This window comes from Sceloporus undulatus, chromosome 5, assembly GCF_019175285.1.
Source record: "Sceloporus undulatus isolate JIND9_A2432 ecotype Alabama chromosome 5, SceUnd_v1.1, whole genome shotgun sequence".
Classification (NCBI taxonomy): Eukaryota; Metazoa; Chordata; class Lepidosauria; order Squamata; family Phrynosomatidae; genus Sceloporus; species Sceloporus undulatus.
The window spans coordinates 50,879,100-50,903,155 of NC_056526.1; the positions used below are offsets into that span (position 1 = coordinate 50,879,100).

At 38.6% G+C, this 24,056-nt stretch overlaps 1 protein-coding gene across 7 annotated transcripts in view; it reads left to right on the top strand.

The window, feature by feature from the left end:
* Nucleotides 1–24,056, top strand: part of PPFIA2 (PTPRF interacting protein alpha 2) — a 308,070-nt gene that overhangs the window by 200,328 nt on the left and 83,686 nt on the right. For all 7 annotated transcript variants that reach the window (XM_042469734.1, XM_042469738.1, XM_042469737.1 and 4 more), the window contains 4 exons: nucleotides 2,914–3,015; nucleotides 8,439–8,603; nucleotides 11,541–11,615; nucleotides 20,860–20,976. In XM_042469734.1, coding sequence (XP_042325668.1) covers nucleotides 2,914–3,015; nucleotides 8,439–8,603; nucleotides 11,541–11,615; nucleotides 20,860–20,976 — 459 coding nt within the window. The remainder of the gene's footprint in view (nucleotides 1–2,913; nucleotides 3,016–8,438; nucleotides 8,604–11,540; nucleotides 11,616–20,859; nucleotides 20,977–24,056) is intronic.

Consider the following 24,056-nt stretch of genomic DNA (forward strand, 5'->3'; position numbering starts at 1 on the left):
GGGACTACAACTCCTAGAATCTCCTAGCTAGTATGATTATTACTAATCCCAGAACTATTCCAACCTTCACACACTGGTATCACACATTCCCAGTACCCACCTAAAGCAGTATAAGAAGAGTACAAATCCATATGCATTTCGCATACATTGTACAAGATCCGTATGATACACATAATCCCAGTCAGAACAACCATGTCCCATAGTACTCAGTTTCATGTCTCATCTGTGCCCATGGTAACTCCCAGGAAGGTGGGAACCGCTCTCGGTATCGGTGCTTTCCCCTCTACAGAATATTGCTTTCAAATAGCCAAGGCTTTGTGAGTTTGCAATGTGTTTTGTTTTCTTTTGTATGTGATGGATTGGTAGAACATCCCAAATAACCAAAAGAAAATCTAGCTGTAGTTTCTTCACAGTGGCAGATTTAGGAAGTATGCATATAGAACTGCAGCAACCAGACAAATCACAATATAGTGGGAATGTGAACATTTCTCAGTCTCAGGTTTGATTTAGTTCTCTGAATCTATCCTAAATTTTCTGTCTAGTTGCAAGACTATTCATATCTAGATGAATCTGTGCAATCTTCAAATGTATATTCATAGTCCGGTGTCTTTCCTAATATGTGCATTTGTTTATGCATTTTACAAAATGCACACATTTTCTCTGTCATCAAAAAGTGTTTATGCATATATTTTTTCAGTTGGTAATATTTTTAGCCCTTTACAATTAAAACAATTGTTTTCCATGTACTTTATTTCTCCAAAATGCCCTACAAAAGTGTAAAATATTGAAGGCAGGGTGTATTTCTTCTTAAAACCAGTCTTTGGAGGTGCAAGAAAGCTACTGCTGAATCCAACAAAATTAAATTCCAACTTTGCATCACAGTGCTTTATGGTTAGCACTTAAAGAAACACTGGGAATTAAGTGGTTTTGAATTAATTAAGTGTTCTGCAACCTCTGAATGGAATAACTTCCAGACCCTCAGATGTTTGCATTTGACAAAGGTCCAAGTTGCAACTCTTCATATGACAGAAATAAGACACTGAAGAGTTGTACTGCCATGCGCAGCATGCTGGAGAAAAAAAACCACTGTGACTCAGTAGATAGAAGGCTCTAGTTCATTTCCAGAGATTGTGGTTCAGTTTTTATGTATAGAGAAGGAGAGACTCCTGAGAGGCTTTGCAGGTATGCATTCTCTGTAAAACATTAACTTAAAATTCTTTGTTATAGACCTCTAGTGCTTTAGTTCAGAAGCGTAAACTTGAGCTCCTTAGCAATAACTTCAGATCTCAAGATCCCACTGGGTAAAGCCATGGCAGTTGAAGTGCTATCAAACCACTGTAACTGCAGTATGGGTACACCTCAGAATATTATGGTATATTAATGAGTGCTCCTATTCAGCAATCCTTTCCTCACAAAGGCTCCCCCTGGTCATTTTAATCTGATCTCTAATCAGAATTAGAAATGAGCTGGGTTGGAGGAAAATGATATATAAGATAGATGGAAGGACTTCCTGCCCATTTTCCCCACAATTGCTTTGTACTCATTCATCTTCCCATTCACTTTATCTTGAAAAATTCAAGTTGAGAAACATGTTTGCTAAGGAACTGTGTTGTTTTGCTTTAAAATGCTGTGTAATACTGAATGCAAGATTTAAAATGAAGCAATTCCAAATAAAATCTCTGGTTTTCACTAGTTACAAAATTTGCTTTTCCAGGCTGATTATAGTGGCTGTCACATTTTCAAAATAGAATGAAACTTGGTCTTACACATATATACATTTTTTTTCTGAAGGTTGTGCAGATATTGTTTTGATTTATATCAACATGTTAAAAGACTTATGAGTCCTGTAGTATATTCAGAAACATGGGTCCGGTACACACTGCCAGGAAGCAATGTCCTGGCTGCAATAGTAAGGCTCAGGAGTGTGCACCAACCACACACTCCTGAGCCCTACTACATGCAGGCAGCGCCATAATTGCGCGGCACTGTCCACATGGGGGGCATGTCTATGACGTGTGGGCATCTGAGCACCCACACGTCTTCTACAGGAAATGTTGTCCTTATGATGGCACAAAATAGGAGCCGCTCAAGGCGGCTCCTTTTTTGCTATGCAGTGGTACCGTTCCATTTGGTTGTTGTGGTAATGCTGCAGAGCAACCAGGTGTAGCGTCTCAGCCCATGGACATTAAGTTAAAAGAGGAATGAGAGTTCCTTAAACTTGGTATCCCAAACCATTTATTTTAATAAATGCCCTAGTCAATTTCTTTCTTTCTTTCTTTTTTAAAAAAAGAATTTGAAATGGTTGGTGAATTTAAAAGAAGTTTAATAAGCTTTTGTGATATTCAAATGTTGCACTAGAAAGCATATTTTATTATTTGGCTGGAGTCATTTGCATAACTCTGTCTTTTTGTCACAACTTGGAGCAGTGTGGCATGGGGCAAGATCTAGTTTTGCAGAAGAAAGTCCCCATAGGGATCCTGTTAAGGGACTGTAGAGGAGGCATACAGAGTTTTAGGGGCTTGGATTTTCATCACCCCAATTTGGCAGGAAACTTCACAGAGGGAGTGCACTTGAATGGCTTCCTCAGCTGTACTCCTTTGCTAATCTCCTTGCGTTGAGTCAAGTAGTTTGATTTGATTGAATAATAGTCAGCTCATTCAATCGGGTGATCACTTCACTCAGTTTGTGCCTCATGCCAGGCCAACCTATATAGCTGTAATCTGAATAAATTTATGTCTATGTTTGCATGTGTGGTTTGTCTGGGCCTTGTGAAGTCAGTTTCCTTGCCACTAGTTCCACAACCAAATTTTAATTCTATTAAGATTTTCTATAACAAGAAATTAAATCAAAATGATTAAGTGTTTCAATATAATTGGGATTTTAACTTCTCGTACATTTTATCTGATTTTGCAGGAATTTGCTGCACTTACAAAAGAACTAAATGCTTGCAGGGAACAACTACTGGAGAAAGAAGAAGAAATTTCTGAACTGAAGGCTGAAAGAAATAACACAAGAGTAAGTTTAGCAGCAATCTGTTTTCTATAGCAGTATTTTGGATAATTTTGATCACAAATGTTCATGTTTGAGAAGAAATGTTTGGTGAGTATTGCCAGAATACATCCTACATTTATATCAGCAGCTTCATTTTGTAATCATTTTCAGAAAGTTCAAACCTATTATTTATTTGACATTGATTCCCTGTTCACTTACATTTCTTTTTTAAGTTACTTCATTGGGGATCTCCAAAATAAATGCTCATTTAGCAAATTCCAAAGCATCTGGTCCATATTAGCTTCCTGGATAATTCTCTGCTTGTCTTTTAACCCAGGTGTGTGAGAGAACAGTAGTAAACACCTAAAGATTGACAGGGAAATGTTGGCTTCTGCTCTGTTGATTTCCTAAGACAATTTAATGCTCAGTAATTATGAGATATCTCTGCCAAGAGTGCATGAACTCATGTGCATTCCTAGGACAGTTCTTGAATGGTTCCAGCTATTCACACATGTGCCACACCATCTCAGTATACAATTGATCCATATCACAGAAACATTCCCTTTCTGATTAGTGCATATTGAACGCACTGGAGCCCTGTTGTGTGTAGAATTTGGAGAGAAGGGGCATAACCCATATGATGAAGCCTGGCCAACGTTTGTGCTGCATCTTTTAACTGGGTTAAACGTGGGTCCTATTAAAAGGCACCAATTTTAAATTGGTGGAGGGCAAAAGGAAGGTATTTTTCCAACATAATTAGATGTCTCTGGATAATGCTTTGAAATCCAATGATGCTAAAACCTTTTGGGTGGCAGTTAGGAAACATATGTGCGTAATAATCTAAGCTATATCTTTTTATCTTTAAAAAAATATTAGGCAATCATCATCATCACCACTGGACCCCCCTCTTCTAACACACAGTTCAATAAAATATGTCAACTTTTAAAAGTACCCAAAATCAGAGGGTCAAACCACTATGTCTTAAAGGAAAGCTTTTATCTGAACTGCCTCTGATGACCAGATGTAAACCCAGACTTGGCAGATTTCTATGACCAAGTGCGACAATTAGAATTATAGTTCCAAAGAACATGTGATTGGTTTCATTCCTACAAGAAATACCCCTATATTATCAGGCAGCACAAACTGGCAAATATCTAGAACAGTGTACAGATGCAATAGTAGCCAAAAAATAAGCTTTTCTCATTGCATCACCTACACATTGTAAGTGCTAAGATGGCTTCTTCGCTGGTTGATTGTGAGTTTTTTGTCACTTGCAGTTTTATTGTCAGTGGAATAATTTTATTGGCCTTACCTACTCAGGATACCAAAACGTCAGACGCATGGAAATAAACTGAAAATGGTTCCAAACCCCCCCAAAACTGAGAGTCATGGTTTCATTTCTTTTTTCTTTGCCATGCAGTGACAAATTTGGAGAAAGATGTGGCCCACCAGACAGGGCAAAAAATGCCCTTCCACAGTTATCCATCTCTGTTTTAAATGTTAGATTTACCACACAGAATGCCCTCTTCAAATTGATGCTCTAAGCTGCCTGAAAAAAAAAAAAGAATTCTGGGGATCTGATTGTTGGTATTGTACTTCTAAGCCCTGGTGAGCATTACATTACAAAAGCCACCGGAGGTTAAATAGAAGAGAATATGTGTCACGTTGCATGATAACAGCAGATATTTAGCAAGCCTGGGTGTCCAGTTTCAAGACATTTATTGTTGAACTGGGTATATTTATTCAGAGCAGTGCTCTGACCTCCAAATCAACTTTCACAACTGTATAACATCTTCTGCTAAAATTCCATATCATGTGTTGCAAAAAGTATTTTCTCTCTGTAATTTCAGCTTTGCCTTAAATCCTGTTAAATCCTATCAATACTGCCCTTCTTTTTCTCTCTCCCTCTCTTTCTTCCCTTCTGTTTTTAACAGGGAAAAATGTTCTTCTTTTGGACACACTTTTGTATATTCATATTCACAATTCATATTGAACAAAATGTAAAATACTGAACAACATGCATTATTCCAGTAAATAAAAAAAAAAACTTGACTCTTTACAGATGCTTAATACAAATACACTCTGTAGCACAAACTCATAACAATTGGGGTCTGCACAGGATCATATGTCTTACTTAGAGATGGAAAGAATATTCTCTATTATTCATTTCCTGGTTGAAAAATGGGTTCCCCACAGCCAGGCAACCCCATTTGGAAGAATTATAGAGCAGCCAGACTTTAGCATACTTTCCTCCCAGTATTCAAATGTCCCCAAGTATTCCGAAAGCTTTTTCTGCACAGGATGACACATGAGAATTTCTGTGGAAATGTGGGTTTTATGCAAAACACTACATGTCTTTCTAAGCAGACTATTCCTCTGGGTTTAGGATGCACAAATATAGGTAGAATACTTTGCAGAAATAACTTCTTTATTCCCACAGCAGGGAGAAAGCCACAGTAATTATTCTAAGGAGAAAATAGTTGAGAATATTTACATCTTTAGCCTTAACTCCTGCATTGGTGACATGCTTCAATGTTAAGACAAGCAGGAGAGTGCAGCAATAAATAGTGTTACATTTCAGGTGGGTAATGTTCAGGTTTGTATCCCTGCTGAGTCACTGACCTTCATAGGGTAGCTCTAGGCAATTTATTATTTATATTTCTTTCACTGATGATCTGTCTCAGAACAGTATTGTGTGATGGGATGCGTGAAGCAACTGAAATGCCTTGGATAAATAGGAATAGTATAAACATCATAATTTGACTCTACTTTTAAAATCACCCAATAAAGCATTGTGTTTTCTGCAGCATGACACAAAACAGCATAACAACTGAAGTACAAATCTGAGTTTGGAAAAGTTACTTTTTTGGACTGCAACCTCCAGAATGTCCCAGCTCTGGACTGTAGAGCTTTCCTTTTGACACACACATTCTCTGAACTGCAAAGCCTTTATACTGATCCCCTCTTCTTGCTAGATATGTCAGTATGAGAGAACTGAAGGTCACTTCTCTTCTCCTCAAACTCTTAAGTTGAAGTGTTCACTGTAATATAGTGTGCTTCTACTGAAATAATTAGTATAAATGAGTGAAGTTGTGTTAATGTGTATTTAACCTGGGCAGCTGCTATACTCTGTACATATACCATTCCCTACTTAATTGAGAGAACAACTTAGGACACCCCTAAGCCATTTCCATGCTCATTAGCTTTAACTGAAGAGATCTGGTTAATAAGATTTGGTTCAAGCAAGTTATTCAGACCAGGTTTAAATATGGCTGAAGGCTTTAAAAGTCACTCAACCTTGTTGGACATTACATTGCTTTGTGAGCAGAGGGAAAGACTGTCAAGACAGATGGACTCTCCCCACTCTTTCCTGAAAGAAGATCTATAGTTGGGATGGAAAAAAAATCTCAAAGGTTGGAATAAGGAAGAGGGAAATAACCAATTTCCTATGGTTAAAAATTGTTTCCTTTTTCATATCTTTTCCTAAATGTTTTGACCCATTTGGGGCAGACAGGGGAAGAGGCAACGTCAATCTGTCAGCCAGTAACTTTATCTATATCCCATCCTTTCTTCCAAGAGTGTGGCTCAAGGCAGCTTACAGAATAAAAAATATGGGTGAAATCACATACAGCCCCAAACAGAAAATATGTTATGATTAAAATAATATTAATCTGTCTGTAGAATTAAAATCATACAACACATTAATTTAAAGTGTAGAGTAAAAGCAGTACATCACACACAAACCCACGACATACATAAAACAATCAGCTTCCAAATGCTAGCAAGAATAAAAAGATGATGAAAGGACAACACCAGAAAATGAAAGGAGAGAGGCTGCTTAGCCTCCTTAGGAAGGGAGTTCCCAAGTGTAGGAAAAGCCATGGGAAGGTTCAGTCCTGTGTTCCCAACAAACATGACTGTGAAGACAATGGGACTGAGAGAAATGCCTCCCCTGAAGAGTTTGGGCAGGCTCATATGATCTGAAGAGTCATACAGTTTATAATCGAGCTATATAGGACTTAATAAATCATAGCCAGTACTTTCATGCTCAGAAATGGAAAAGCAGTCAATGGACTATTATCAGACAACACTTTCCCTCCTTCATCGGCTTCAAATACAGTGGTACCCCGGGATACGAATGCGCCGCCTTACGAAATTTCCGGGTTACGAAAAAAATCAATTGAAAAAAACTGTTCTGGGTTACGAAGGTTATTTCGGGTTACGAAAAAATTTTGGTGCTTTTCGGCGCTTTTTCGCACCAAATCGTGGCTTTTCCCCATTAGCGCCTATGGGTTTTCGGCTTGCGAAAGCCTTTCGGGTTACGAAAGCGGCGGCGGAACGAATTAAATTCGTAACCCGGGGTACCCCTGTACTGTTGCTTGCTTATACTCCATCTGACGCAAATGAAACAATGGCTGTATGTGTGTGAATGTGTGCTTAAAAGAAGCTTACTGTCTATTCCAAATTTCACATAGAAATTATTAGCTACAACCGAGTTTAATGTGCTGCTATTAAACTATTTTCCCATTCATATTGGATTGTATACAGTGACAGCACTTATGTGGTAGGTGGTTATGTGAAGGGAAGCTCTCTTTCCCTCCTAATTCAGTCTTTTCTGTCCTAGCAAAAGTCTGTTTGGACTATTGGGTACCTTAGGAAACACAGGCGTGTGTAAGAGAGGGCTGCAGTGGGAGCAGAATATGGTGAAAAGACAGCTTTTCTGAAGGCTACGATGCTACTACTGACATTGGCTGCAGCCCATTTTTATAAAATGTAGTAACTAAGCCCATCAGTGGAAATACGTTTATTTTTGCATAGCTCTTACATTTTGGTAGAAAAGTTACAGTCCTGTTATATGATTAACTTCAGTTATCAAATACAAGCTGCAATGAGTGGTTGGGCTGCTTAAGTAAAGCCTCATTTAACATTATTGTAATATCCAAATATTCTCTTAATTGGGAAGCAAAACAACAACAACAGCAACAATTTACTCATTGCACAGTAATTCAGACAGATGCTAATTACATTTATGTTTTATTTTCTACTATGTTCTTTCCATTAAGGTCAAAATATTTCTACCTCACCCCATAACAGAAGTTAATACAAAAATGTCAAAACTCTTCTTAAAACAAAAATAATTTAAACATATTAGATGTAAATACATTAAAACAGATTTAAAACAGTTTAGAACTATGTACATTTGAGATAATCAGAGAGGCCCAAAGGCTTTGGTGAACAGTCAAGTTTTAATTCAGCCCTTGGGTCACCATGTATCCCTTATTATATGGGATGTTCCTTATTTGAGGGCCTCATTGGTAGGACAAGGCTACAAGTACAGCATAAGCTGCCAGTGTCATCATCATTTTGTATGTGCAGTTTAGAATTATAGTGCCAATGATATTCAGGTACAAATGAGCTAACATTATTTTTTACGTTGAACCTAATAGCTGTTACTGGAACATTTGGAGTGCCTTGTTTCAAGACATGAAAGGTCACTGAGAATGACAGTGGTGAAACGTCAAGCACAGTCCCCTTCAGGGGTTTCCAGTGAAGTTGAAGTGCTGAAGGCACTGAAATCTTTGTTTGAACATCACAAAGCTTTAGATGAAAAGGTACAGTATGGACATTTTATGCTTATGCTTATGTATTCTACTTTTCTTTACTATGCATCGGTGTAGAAAAGCAGTTCTGGCATCCTTTTGACATAGGTGCTTATCATCTTTCCAAAAAGTTGTTGTCCATTTTATCAAGATAATTACAGAGGCACTACACCTCAAGCAATGAATGGTGCCAGTTTCCATATGACACAGGCCATATGCATGAGCTTCATGTTTATCATGACCAACAATCCTGATAGGAAGGGACCCTTCCAAGAAGTTAAACCCAGTTCATTCAAGGGCACACATCATAACTTTAGCTTGTTTTTATCCCTTTTTTACATGGGCAGATCACTTAAACACACACACACACACACACACACACACACACACACACACACACACTGGCTTGTTGTTATGTTTTTGCACCATAAAGTTTGGGTCCTAGACATAAATCACTTTTCTAAATATGAAGCCATGTTTTACCTCTCCATGCTGAATTATACATCTTCACTCTGGTCATGTTAGTGCTGATCCAGTGATCAACTTGTGAAGCACTCTAAAACAAGGTAAACTACAATTAATTAGCTGTTGTGCCCCATCCTTAACAGTTAATCAGCAGAACTGTGATGTTTCAGAAAGGATTCCCATGCTGGCTGCAAAGAGGATTTTGATGCAGGATCTGTCAAGGCAAGAAGCCAGGATTTTATGAATAGTGTGAAGGGTGGTGTCATCTGCCACCTCCAACAGACTACCCATTTCCTCCTCAGCTTAGTATGTTCCTCACAGTAAGGCAGGTGTGCATGTGTGCATGCAGTGGATTTTCAAAGCAATAATATATTGCTGCAGAGGGAAGTCACCAATGAAAACCAAAACACAGGGTTGTAGGAAAGGCCACTGCATTATCCAGCCAAACCGAACAGGGGTAGGGTTGGCCCCAAAGCATAAGGTCTGGATGTGACATCAATCAACCGCTGGTTGGTCAATGAATTGAATTGCTTGATCATGGCCAAGCTTCGGGATGACATAGGGGGAATGAAAATGCCCTCTCAAGACATGCAACCAGTCGATCGCATGTGTGCAGTTGAGCCCCCAGTCACCAGGAGATGTTGAATCAATGTGTGTTGAATCAATGGCCACACTGCATACCCTCAGCACTCCCGGGTCCCGTAGGACTCACGATCCAGTGCTACACAGCCCTGGAAACTGCCCACCAGATCCAGGACCTATGCAACCGCCCCTATAAAGTTGTGACAATACAGCACCCTGAATCGAGGAAGGGTGGGAAAGCCAAGCAAGAATGGCGCCCAGGCAGGATGCCATGTGGTCTTATATAGGCCTAACTACCAATCAGGGGCTGGGAAAAGGAGGAGGCACCGCCTACCTGACCCCCTGAACCAATCATCTGTGCCCAGGAGGCCGTGGCAGCCAATCCTCCCAAATGACCAATGGCAGGCCTGCCTGGCCCCAACAAGGCATGCTGGGAGCCCGAGCGGGCCTACTAGGCCCCATCAGAAACACCGCCCCCCTGACAGCAACCAGGTTGGCCTCGGTAAGTCAGGGCGGCCCCATTTGTTTTGAGCTGTCCTTGACTCTATACAAAATATTTTAGTATGTCTCAGTTTTGGATGAACAGTTAAAGCCCATTAGCTGTACAAAAGGCCTGCTCCTGGTGGAGGTGAACATATGTAGAAGTGGTTCATTGGCAACGGGGTGGGGGGGAGCTTTTTCAGCTTTTATGAAAAGGTTATAGTTTTGGGGACTGTTCTAATGGATTTGCCTATGTGGATTGTTTTCATGAGTATATACCCTTTAAGATTTACCACTATACCATCCAACATCTGGAACACCACATATTCCCCAGCCTTGATTTATGTGAGTAGGTACTAGAGATTATTCATTTACCACTCACCACCACATCCACAGAGTAAATTCTAGGCATCCTGCAGAGCCCTTTCATACAGAAGAGAGCCCACACAACTTGCAAACTACGTGACCTAACAGTAGTCCACACTGACTTTTTCTTTGCATGTTTTTAAAAACAAAACAATATTTGCATGATGACGAACATTCAGTGTTTTAAAAGTGTGTACAGATTCCTTTCTACCTTTTTAGCTGGTCTAACAAATGTATCACCACAATATGGACTTGGGAATTTGTCTTTTAGTCAGCACAGCTATCTTTGCACTTTTAACATTACTGCATCGTTCCCCAGCAATGGTAAGGATAACAAGGTTCCCTGACAAGTAATGGGTAACAAGATGAATTACTTTTCAAAATTAATATTCCAAGCTCTTGTAAGAGGGGAGAAGCCCCTCCGGTATAGGCAGACTATACTGTTTAGTGTAGCAGCCACTCACCCACTCAGTTGTGTAGCACACATAAAGGTAAAGGTGAAGCTTTCCCCTTCAACAAGGTTATCTAGTTGTGTCCAACTGTAGGGGGCAGTGCTCATCTCCATTACTAAGCTGAAGATCCAGCATTGTCAAAGACAACTCTGTGATCATGTGGCCAGAATGACTGCACAGAATCTTGTTACCTTCCCGCTGAAATGGTACCTATTTATCGGCTTGCACTTTTACATGTTTTCGAACTGCTAGGTTGGCAGACATTGGGACTAGTGACAAATATCTCATGGTGCTTGGGCCACGAACTGCCAACCTGACAGTTTTCCAGTTGTCAGAATCAGTGTCTTAACCACGGAACCACTGCATCCCATGGCACATATAAGAATTAATTAATGTTTTTTAAGTTCAGTGTTATCACTGAACTCTTCTCAAGAGGATGATAAATAAATATCATTTTGTGATAATCCATAACACCATATATACAACAGTTTTTCTTGACATTCTGTTAGTGTCAACATCATTGTACTCTGTAGTTCTATAGCATTTTTATAAAAATTGCAAAGACTAGAATCATGTTGCTGCATAATTTATTTATTTTTTCTAGGTAAGAGAACGACTGAGGGTTTCTTTAGAAAGAGTCTCGGCACTTGAAGAGGAGCTAGCAGCTGCTAATCAGGAGGTAACTTACTGAGCTTTTGTTTCCTATGTATTTTTTTAAAACAAGCAGACCATCTTGTAGACTAAAACTCAATTAATATATAGAGATATTTGTTTTGTTTATGTTTAGTAATCCATGCCTAATTTTTAAAAAATGTGCTTTTGATCTGGAGAAAGGAGTAGTGATTGAAAGGTTTACCTTACATTGTTCGTAGGCTTTGGTCCTTCCACACAATGTCAGCGAAACTAAAAATGTAAGCATGAAGACCACTATTTTATATAGCTCTTGTTTTTATTTAGGAACTGAGTCAAAACTCTGTGCATCTGTCATGCAGTTTCTCCCCATTTTTTCTGAAGAGAAAACATGACATAGATGAGGTCTCCACGCCTTCTCTCAGAGCAGGGGTAGGCATCTTTGAGCGCGGGGCCGGTTGTTGTCCCTCAGACAACTGTGGGGGCCGAAGCCAAAAAATAAATAATTAATATTTTTTTAAAAAATTAAATATATAAATAAACCAGGATAAATGTAGACAAAATTTTCAAATGGAAGTCATTTTTTTAAAAAAATGGAGGACACGCGAAAAAATTTGCTGATTTTTAAAAAATGTTAATATAAATACATGTTTCGAGGCTTCTATAGACAATTGCCCCCCAAAGGCCCCGGTGGCAATCGGCGGCAGGACCGGGCTGGGGCCGGTCCCAAGGCCTCGCCGGGCCGCATCCGGCCCGCGGGCTGCAGGTTGCCTACCCCAGTCTCAGAGTATGCAGTTCACACTTAACATTATTTTCATGGTAGAGGGAATGGGGAAAGTTAACTACTGTCCTCCAAGATCAGTTATGCTGCTTGACAATGTATGAATGTGAGTTGGGACATTGCTTTGTAGCTTTTTTTTTCTTTTTAAAAAACCTGTGCATTGTTACAATTTTATTTTATTTTATTCGCTTTGTTATATTGCTTCCTTATATCTGATGATCACACACATCATGTCCTCTATAAGCAAAATCAGTTGCTTAGTAGTGTCACTAAGTCATGATTACTGAAAAACAGAAACTCTAAGATTTGCTGAAATATTTTTTTTATCAAAAAATATCTAAGAGGCAGTTCCTCCGTACCCACTCACCCTCCTCCAGATTACCTTATATAATATTGCATGTCAGTTGGGGCCAGAGGGACAGAGAACTCATGAGAACTCAAGTGTGTCTAGTTCTGGCACCCACAATTCAAAAAGGATATTGACAAGCTGGAGTGTGTCCAGAAGAGGGCAACAGTAAGAGCTGTTCGACAGTAGAACACATTCCCTCAGAGTGTGGTGGAGTCTCCTTCTTTGGAGGTTTTAAAACAGAGGCTGGATGGTCATCTGTCAGGGGTGCTTTGATTCTATGTTTTTGCATGGTAGGGGCTTGGAGTGGATGGTCTTTGTGGTTTCTTTCAACTCTATGATTATGGAGAATGGACCCACCCTGCTTCACTGATATGATTGCTTAGAGTCCTTCTGTTCAGAAGAAGGAAACCGTGCAACATTTTCTTATTTTGCAGCTTCTGTTCCTAGTCTCAAGACATTGCTGCCATTGTTCCAGTTTTCTTAGTGAAAGGTAAAATGCAAATAGAGAGGCACAAAAAATCCTAAAGATATAGGAATGAGGAGAAGTCATAAATTTGTGGCTTACCTGGTTTTCTATTTTCGTATTTTCCGATACCTGCAGTGTACCAATGATTTGAAATACATGTGAAAATAGTACCCTGCAGAGTATCCATTGTTTGAAGTCTATTTTTACAAAGCTACATGATCTATCATTTTGTGTGCAGTGGAAGCTTTTCTCTACATGAAGTCTTGATCCCTCTCCCTCAATAATTGCCTCAGTGTAGTTCTTTGTTTGGGATTTTCTTTTCATCTTCTTGGATCGTAACTGAAGATTATATGTCACACATTTTTGTTAACAAAAAAATTGCAACTGTGCTAGCAATGAACACAAATGTGCATCTTTAGAAAAGTAAGAAGGAGTAAATATTAAAACATTTCTCAGAAATCACAAATTTCCCCGGTGAGTTTTAAGGCTAGGGAAACTACAATAGATACAGAAAATAACAGAGCTTCCCGTTTTTAAAATAAAGGTGGAGAAGGGCAACTGGGGTCAGGGCTGCATCCAGGGTGCACTTGCCCAGCTGCCGGTGTGTGCGGTACCATCCACTTTTGAATTTTTAATCCCGTATTTATTTTTGGGTTAATTAATTAACTGTGTGAAAGATGTAAAGATGCATCTAAGGAAATAAACCAAACCCTACAAAAGCTCATGTTACAACTTCTTTCACACAGTTAGGGAGGAAGAAGACTGCCCCAAAGGAGCGGCTCCACACTTCCCCTTTCAGTGCCAGATCAGGGCTGCAGCAACCACATGCTGTACCCCGATCTGGCACTTTGCCAGCTCTAAAAGATATGGCAAAATGCTATTCCTTTTAGAGCTTGCAAAAAGGTGGTCTTTCTGCTGTGGCAGCAATTTTCAGCATTCCTTTTGATGTGTGGCGTATAAACGTTGCACCAAAGGAGTGTCGTGACAGCACCCACTGTGCAGTCAGTTGGGTTGTGTGATGCTGCCTTTGGGGTGGCACTGGGGTGTGCATCGACCAAATGCCACACCCCCACGCTGCCCCCATGCCGGCGCTTCAAGCCAGTCTGTACAGCCTCTTAATCGCCAAGGTGTTGCATAGTCCCTTTGCACATGGTTATCAGAGAGATAGACTCTAAAGAGTCATTAGATGCTTCTGCACATAGGCAGGATTTCCTGGACAGCTGGATATCAGGGAAATTTCAAGCCGTATTTTAAGATGAAGGGATAACTTTTCAGAAATTTGAAGAATGTACAACAATATTTCAGTAAGCCACTGAACATGTCTGCTTAAATATATACTTTCATTATTGCTTCTAATACTCACATATGTTTCCCCACAAGTTTCCACCATTTGAAGTGATAGGACACAGATACCACCAACTCAACAACCAAATCTCCTTACTGTTTACTGTACAACTGTGTTATTTTGCGCTTAGAGTCTGTTTCCTTGCATAAGAAGCAAATTTCTTGTTAAAATGAACTTTTCACAAAACTCCCTTAAATTTATTTATTTATTTGATTTATATCACACCTTAAATGCAAAAAGGGTTGAAAAGTGTAGGGCTGTAGTAGTAATTAAAAGCTTGGTTAGCTTTTATCATGGTGTGCAAGTTTCAAAATCCTGGCTAAAAGCACCTGTGCTGTTCCTCTCTGATGGACTTGTATGTTTTTTGTACTATTGCCTATTTTAAATGGAACAATATTTCACTGCTCCACTAAAAAAACAAAAAACAAACAAAACAAAAACACCTTTCCTTGTATTCAGTCTGAGATGGTGGCTTTTGTTTTTAAAGAGCTGAGCCAGGGATGAAGAACCCCATTTGGGGAAAAGTGGGTGTTTTATATACCCCTTGTACCCAAGGTGAGCATGAAAAGGTATTACAGTTGCTGAAAGCAACCATTTTTGAAAATCCAAAGGGCATTTTCTTCTTCTGTCTTTTGTTCCCTTAAAGTACAGCTTACAGTAGCAATAAGTGCAGTATAGCCCATCATAACTGCAATGTATTGTCTGCCCATGGTTGAAAATATTTTGATTGCCTTTCGTAACTCACACACTGTATTTGTACACTTAAAGGCATACTAGGTTGAAAGTGCAGACACCTGGAGATAAGAATGGGAAATATAAGTGTGTCAGCATTAGAAACCTCACTTTAGCATGGCATTTCACTTCATGTATTCTTTTCCCTTTAATATTCAATTGGTTCATGAGAATTTACTGAATGTTTGATTAAATATATAAGAATTCTAAAAAGGTTAAGAGTTTCCTTGCTTTAACGTTTTATCACGTTGAAACAGCGCATATTTAGTTTCAAGTTCTCATCAGCACTGCATTAATTTGCATTACACTTGTAAAGGAACAGGAGGAGGCAGATCAAGCTTGTTTCTAAAGGCGTGGAATTTGGGGAGGGAGCAGTGAAGAGAGAATCACTAACATGTATAGAAATACAGTCCACTGAGCATGATACTCATCCACTATTTCTAAGAAAGATGGTCCAATCACAATCTATCACCTAGATATGAGTTTAGATCAGGAGCAGCCTGCTTGAAGGATTTCTTCTTCCCTTTTGTAATAGTTTATTGCCCAGTTTTTATCTTCAGAGTGTGTTCTATCGGTGTCATGACCCACCTTATTTCTGACTGTTAGTATCTGAATATTTTAATTACTGGTTAACTGAAATTGCTGACTTATTTGTTGGGGTCTTTATATTGACTGCTTAATTTTTTTTATGTTTGTTGGGGTGAAGCAGATAGGCAAAATACAGTGATCTGTGGCTGCTCTGGCCATGATTGCTCTGGAACCATGGTCTCAAGCCACTGCCAGCAAGAACGTTTTTTCCCCGCTACTTTTCAAGCCGGCTTCAGGCCACCTTAGCACAGCTTGTCATCTTCGGGGGCATGCATCTTCTAAATACCATGCCCCTGAAGCAGATGGAAGCTACTTTATTTGGCCCATTTGCTTTGGGACTAATTTGTCCCAAGGTCATTTTCCAGTTGGATTGCATACACATTTAGCAATATGGATAAATAAGGTCTATCTTAGAGCCAGTACCCATGGCTCTAACATGTGTAGCTGACTTCGCTGGATCTTATCACATGGTAGAGTTATACTGCAATTGCATTGTGTTAGCCCCGTCTTTACCTGGAGCTTATTACATGACACTATCTTTCAGTGCTGTACCATGCTGCATCACTGCTGAATTGTTGGAAATTTATACTTTCCCATTTGAAATAACCCATTAATGACCCTCCTGTCTTTATGTGGTTTAGTGCCCGCTTTGGGTATGAGTGTCTTTTTTTTTTTGTTTTTTTTTTTTTGCTTTATTGTGATAATGGGAGCATATTGGTACACTATCAGTGTGGTTTCATTGCTTCTTCTTTGGGGATTCCCCAGGGATCTCCAACAGGGAAACCCCCAATTTCTTCCAATAAAAGGGCTGGAATTGCACTGGGATTCCCAAGAGAACTGCTCTATGTTTGTTCTCCACCCCCACCCCAATTATTTCCAGTTATCCTTTTGAATATAGAGAACAGTGCAGTAGCACAATTACATTGTAATCTTATTATGCCCAGAAAAACCACAGGATCCTGGAATAAAAATAAATAAATGATAAATATGCAAAAGTTTGATATACAAATGCAGAACTGAGCATGTATTGGTTCGCTGGAGGAAAGCATAGGGTGAAAAAACATTGGAAGTGACACTCTGTGTGTTCCTCTTCCCAATCTAAATGGAGTGGGGGTTGATTCCAAAATAACATTATTGCATAATTGTGCAATTTCACAATTACAGTTGCTTGTATTGTCACATGTAATTAGAAAATTTGCTATTAATATCAATATGACAAAGTCACAGAATCTATATATACAAAGAAACAAAGAAACAAACACACTTCCATCTGAACAAAAAATATTCCTGCCTCCTGGGAGAAGATCAGACAATAAAGGGAGTAAGTTTCACCTGCATTAGATGCTATAGCTAATGAAAGTCTTATTTTTGTAATGAGGTCATCATTAATCTAGCACTTTGAGTATACAAGTTAATGCTCATCTCCAGGTCAGCCCAGAGGTTGGTGAGGTAGCTGTGACAAGGGGAATATTTTAAAGACCAGTTGAAAGTGAATTAGTAGGATTTTGTACATCTATTCCTCTCTCATCCCTTCATCAGAACAATTCTCCCATTACATTTGTTACAGATTGTTTTGCAAAATGGAGTATCCAGTCCAACTATACATCACCAGTATATGCCAAAAACTATTCTTTAGAAAGATACTTTGATCCCAACTTCATCAACTAGGGAATCTGAGTGATGACTTTAGGACTTTGTTATTTCTATTACCCCTACAAAAGATAGCGATTATGCAAGTTTATATATAGCCCTCCAAGGCTATTTGTTATTTATGTATTAATTGCTTGTTTTGTATTGTTGTTATAAAACAATTATATAAAGAAAAGTTATTGTTTCATTCTCATAGCTGTTGAGCTTCCTCATTTGGAAACTTTCCAAATCGTAAATCTCAGTGTCAGTGGATTTGGCGTTGTTTCCTCTATTATGTGTTTGCATTTATAGTGACTGTAGTTGTTACTGCTGTTACTCCTCTTGCTGTAAGCCTTCAAGTCATTTCTGACTTATGGAGATCCTAATATGAAGTGAATCACCAGGTTTTCCTGACACGTTTTGTCCAGAAGGGATTTGCCTCTGAGGCAGAGAGTGTGTGACTTGCCCAAGGTCACCTAATGGATTTCCATTGCTGAGCATGGATTCGAACCCTGGTCACCAGAATTGTAACTGAATCCTCAAACCTCTACACCATGCTGGCTCTCTAGCAGTGGTCCAATAGAACAAGAAATACTGAACAAATTGAACTCCCCTTTTAATATATTATGCATTTTTCTTCAAAATATGTTGTTTTTAGATGAAATGAGGAAAGGAAAAAGAAGTCCTGGACAAATTTTATCCAATTCCAGGGACTTGTAGAGTGCATGGAACAAGCTTTGTGCATAGTACTTCAACCATTAACGTTACTAGAAAAAGACATCTTCTCAATTCATTGAAATGTAGGGATGCATGAATAAAGCTGTGGGATTGATAGCAGAAGAAAAGATACCCAGAAAAGATACCCTTCACCCAGACTTGTTTACAGAAAACAGCCAGAACTGAAGGTTAAGGTGACATCATCTGGAACATCTTATAGTTAAGAAACCTCTCATGCATCCACCATTACCCCATCACCACATCCCAACTCAACAGGAAGAATGAAAACCTCTAACACTTACATCTTAGCAACAATAGAGAAACTGAATCAGGAAGAACTTGGTAAATCAATACTTACATAAGTTCCAATTATTCAGAGGGTCTACTCTGGTTAAGACTAACAACTGAATATAGGCCTGAAGCTTCTAGACTTGGGTACAATCCTGATTATACCTCTATAGATTATGAAGGTTTTCCTGTCATTATGTACTGCTTGTTTAGTGCTTGATGACCACAAAGTGAGTAAGTTTCTTCTATTTTTACAGAAGTCAATGTTCCAAACAAAGAAACAAAAATCAGAAACAAAAGAACCTTCCCCATCTCAGCATCCTCTTATGATACTGTTTGAATATTCTTAGATAGACCATATGTGGATAGATCACAGTGTTTTCTCAGTTACTTGAATCTTCAACGATTTTTTGATGCAGGATAGAAGACTGACATTTATTTACCATGAGCATCTGTATATACAAAATTCATGCTAAATCAGGCTAAAAAGGACTCTGATTCAGGGAACTGTTAATTGCAATTAAATAAAAATAGTTTCCCACCAGGTTTCTAATTGGATGTTGAACATCTGTATATAGAATCTTTTTTACAATTGTAATTTTTCAAAATGTAAAGCGAGCACATATAAACACAAACATAAGCACTTTCTCTAACAAACGTAAACTTCTACAGACTTTCTAACATACATTTGTTCTTCCTCATCTGCAATTTCCTTGGCGTTTCCTCAGTTCTTTCTGGTTTTTCATGCTATCTGTTCTTTTCCCCCTCTCTATTTATGTGATGATTTCCATTTCACTCTTTTCAGAGTGCATATTGTCCATCACAGGTCATCTGTATATAGAATCTTGAGTTCTGCAGTGCACCAGAAAAGTAAGCTTGATAGCTAAAGATGGAGAAAATTTGGAAGTTGAGGTGGAATGAAGTCACTGGCAGAAGGGAAGTGATACCAAGTAAAAGATGAATGCAGTTGACTCTAGGATGGGAGAATATCAGGTGTTTTATAAACTGAGTTTGGTCTAAAAACCCTAAAGACATCAGATTCCACATGATTTTAGAAGTTAAGCAGGGTTAGTTATTGTTACTACTTAGATGGTAGACCACCAACAAATGCCCTATGAGGAACGACTTAGGGAGCTGGGGATGTTTAATCTGGAGAAGAGAAGGTTAAGAGGTAATATGATATCCCTGTTTAGATATTTGAAGGGATGTCATATTGAGGAGGGAGCAAGCTTGTTTTCTGCTGTTCCAGAGAACAGGACCCGAAACAGTGGATGCAAGCTACAGGAAAAGAGATTCACCTCAACATTAGGAGGAACTTCCTGACAGTAAGGGCTCTTCGACAGTGGAACACACTCCCTTGGAGTGCAGTGGAATCTCCTTCCTTGGAGGTCTTTAAACAGAGGCTGGATGGCCATCTGTCGGGGATGCTTTGATTGAGAGTTCCTGCATTGCAAGGGGGCTGGACTGGATGGCCCTTGTGGCGTCTTCCAACTCTGTGATTCTATGAAATACATGGTGCTGTAAGCTATATTTCAGAAGAGGGAACTAGCAACATCCCTTCTGAGTATTCCTTGCCTAAGAAAATCCTATGAAATTCATGGTGTCATCATAGGTTGATGGGCAACTTGAAGGCATCCACACACACAAAGGCCTTTTAAAATGTTATAAACATGTGACAAACTCTAAGAATTGACCTCTTTACATTTTTACTATACTAGTAATTAAATTAAATCCTTTTAGTATACACTAGTCAACAGGTTTAATTGGAAGCAAATTTCAATCAAGATAATGAGACAGACGTTATGTAATAATTTATTGACAGGTGGTCTTAAATATAATTTAAATGGAAAGAATATTGAGAAAATCTAGTCAGGAAACATTATAATCTTATATATACAGTTAATGCAGTAGCACTGGATTTACCTTGTGTAAAAGTATAATCATCTGCACGTATAGTTTTTAGCAGTCAGCTGCACTGCACATTTATTCACTTTGGTTCATCTCCATGAAGTAAATGTGGTGGTGAATGAAAACACTTCCATTTTAAACAGTAAAGACAGCAGCCTTTAGGAAAGACTGTGTCACAGGGAAGAAATACATTACTTTTGACAATGATATCTCACTACATGTTGCGTGGGGGATAACAAAGGGGCAATAAGGTGAATTAAAAAAATAACATGGAGACAACTAATACAATTAATTTTTGTGTAATGAATAACATTTGCTTCTCATTTCAAAACATTTTTGTGATCATTGGGATTTTTAAATTGTTGTTAAATATTATAAGTGACACTTTAAAAATGAATAGTTAAAACATATTTCAGTGCTAAATATTTTAAATGTTTACCTACTTATTCTTAGTTTTGACATTAATTTTCTGGTATTCATTCTGTTCTAGATTATAGCTATGCGTGAACAAAATGCACACATTCAGAGGAAAATGGCCACAGGAGAAGGCCTTCTTGACTCAGAGCATATCAAAGGAATGGAGCCTGGGCAAAAAGTTCATGAAAAGGTATTTCACAGCCTTTTTTTGAGAATGATTATAATTTGAAAAGTTCAGATAAAATTTTATTGCTCTTATTAATCTTCTTATTAAGATGCTGAGTTCATTTCTGCCCTGTCAGAAAATGATAACATGACTAAGACAACCCATATCTTATGCAAGGGGTACCACTGGCATATTTTAAACAGATGCCAGGTAGCCTTGACCATTTTTATTTCCCTATGTCCATTAGATCTGTTTTCCGCCATCTAACGAAGGCAGCTATAAGTAAGCTTTCAATAATGCATCAGAGTAAAAGACGTCTTTGTGGAAATATATAAATTTCACAGCTACTTTAAGTTACAGAAATAATCTCTTATTAATTAAATACTAGTACTACAATCCAGAAATTTTAAAACCAAGTAGCTTACCTCTCTACTCTAAAAATCCTCAATAAGGAGGCTTGTCGCCACTATAGAATATAGTGCAGTTGAAATTTCATCAGTATAAAAAGAAAAGTGGAAAGAGTACTAATTATTAGAGCTGTGTACTAGTCTCCTGACTCAGTTTAGAACCTGATTTGGAGGTTTGAACCTAGATCAATTTCAATCCATATCAATCCAAATTCATTCCATTATATCCAGGGCCCAAATCTGAGTCAAGATTCAAGAATCTGAACTGCTCCTCTTTCTTCATTTTCTTTCATTGGGAACCTGGAGTGTAGTTAACCTGTACACTATTTTTGATGGTAATCTTGCCTCCTTAATGCTTGCACATGGGCTGGCACTCCCACCATTTTCCTGAGTTTCCTTTTATCCACCACATTAGCAGCAGCACATAGAAATATTTCCATTTCACATCACTTTCTGAAGTAAATTCCTTTTTAGTCATCGTTTACTCATTTCTCCTGGGTTATTTGTTTTAATTTCTTTTCCCTTTTTTCCATCCTTTTTTTTTCTTTACTCCCTTTTTGTAGCCTTTTAAGCACATGGCACCATTCCTGTTTTCTGTTAGAATCCAGGTCTTTTTTTTTTAAAGAAGTGTGTCATCTATGGAAATAAGATACCTAAGTCAGATGCTTATTCTAAAAGCTTGACCTGTTTAGGAGAGGGCCACATTTTTTAAAAGTGTGCCCATTGTCAGCATTATATTAGATAAACTCTTAAAAAATGCCTTTACTGGTTCAAGGTTCCTGAAATATAGAAGTCATTACAGGCTGATCTATTGCAACTTTCATCTCTTCCTCCTAATGGACTTCCAGTTACCATGGAACCAGCCACCTTATGTTCAAATCCAATGCTGATGACTTTGGAGCAGACTTTAGTCTTAGCCTCAAGATTTCATCTGCTTTCAGCTCCAGCTGATTTTTCCTTGAAGGTTGCTTTGAAAAGAAAGTCTTCTGATCCATACCATGACAAAAAGAAAAGCAGGAAGAAGAAGAAAATTAAACAGGTCTCCCCAACTCCAGGGGAGATTTTCACATTGGCAAATAAAGTGACTGCTCCCCAACAGGATACAGTCTCAATTTGGGTTGCTACCAGGAATTATCACAGGTTATTTGCTACCACTGCCACTGCATCTTGGCTGCATCCTGGGTCCCAGGCATACTTCGGAGGCTGCTATTTGATGCCAGAAGCTTCCCAACTTTGAAAAGCAGCCTCTGAGGTATGCCTGGGATCCAGGATGCAGCCACCTGACAGAATCGGCAGCAAATTATGAGCAGTAATACCCACCTCCATCCCACACCCTGACTGCATTCTGTTAGGGAGCAGTGGGGTTATTTGGCCATCCAATAATCTCCATGATCTGACATTTAAGAAGCTTTGGTGTCACTCCCCCATGCATTAGTGTGTTACTTGGTGTAGTGCACATCCCCTGTACTTCCCTAGTGATGCTACTGAACCATCCTACTTTCCCCCCACTTATTTTGGATGTCCAGATCTCCTGATTGGTTCAAAGGCTTCAGATTGTATTCAGTCTACTTTCAAAATTTAATTCAGCTCTTTCATTCCAGTCTAGAGCTCATACAAATTGATTCCATCCACTCTGATATTCAGGATTCGGCTGGATTAGTTACATAGCCACACTAATGATACTTTGTATGGCAATGATGTTGAAAGCTAAATCAATATAATATATTGATAATATATGATCAGTTTTATCATCTTAGCCATTTGTCATATTTTGTAGCTATTCCGTTGCTCTTCTCCTATCACCTACAATGAAGTTATAATAAAGCAGTCAGGAAGGTTTTTGGAGCCAGTGTCATGCAATGATTTGAGTATTATTAGATTAAGATTCCAGGAGCCCAGTGTTCATATCCCCGCTCAGCCATGGAAACCCACTGGGTGGGCTAGTAGCAAGTAATACTCTCTCAGCCTTACAGGAGGGCACTGGCAAATTTTGCCTGAAAAACTCTTGTCAAGAGAATCCTAGGAAACAGTAATCATACACCAGAATGGACATGAAGGCACACAACAACAACAACAACAACAACAACAACTACAACAACAGAAGGAATTTTAGGTTTAAAATCTTTTTCAAGTTTCCCATGTTTATGTTTCAATGCAAACAGACTACCAAGGTCTTTCCTGCTATTGTGTTTTTGTGTTCAATGCCAATATGACATAAAGAATTGGGGGGGGGGATATGGTGTTCTTTGAAAAACAAAGTGAAACAGTTCATGAAAAGGACATGTAGTGAGTTATCACTGACCTTCAGAGGTTGAATATCGCTTGGAGAAAATTTGCTTTGAGGAACTTGATGCTGTAATTTTGTGGTTTATTAAATATACTCATTATGCTTGATATATAAAACATAGGTTCAGGCATGATCCTTGGCTTCAAAGGATTCACATTCTCAATTAGAAAATTAATATAATCCTAGCTCAAAACACAGCTGTCCATAACTATATAGGTTGAATCTAAGAAACAATGTGGATAGTGTATTCATCTGCAAAATCTTTATTTAACCATTGGATAATCACTGAAAGATTTTATTGAAAAACTATGTGTGCGTTGAACTTGATCAGAGCATCTGCTTATTGGTACATAAAAGAGGCAGAAGGATTTACAGGGAATGCTAAATGGACAAAGGAGAGGTAAGGAATT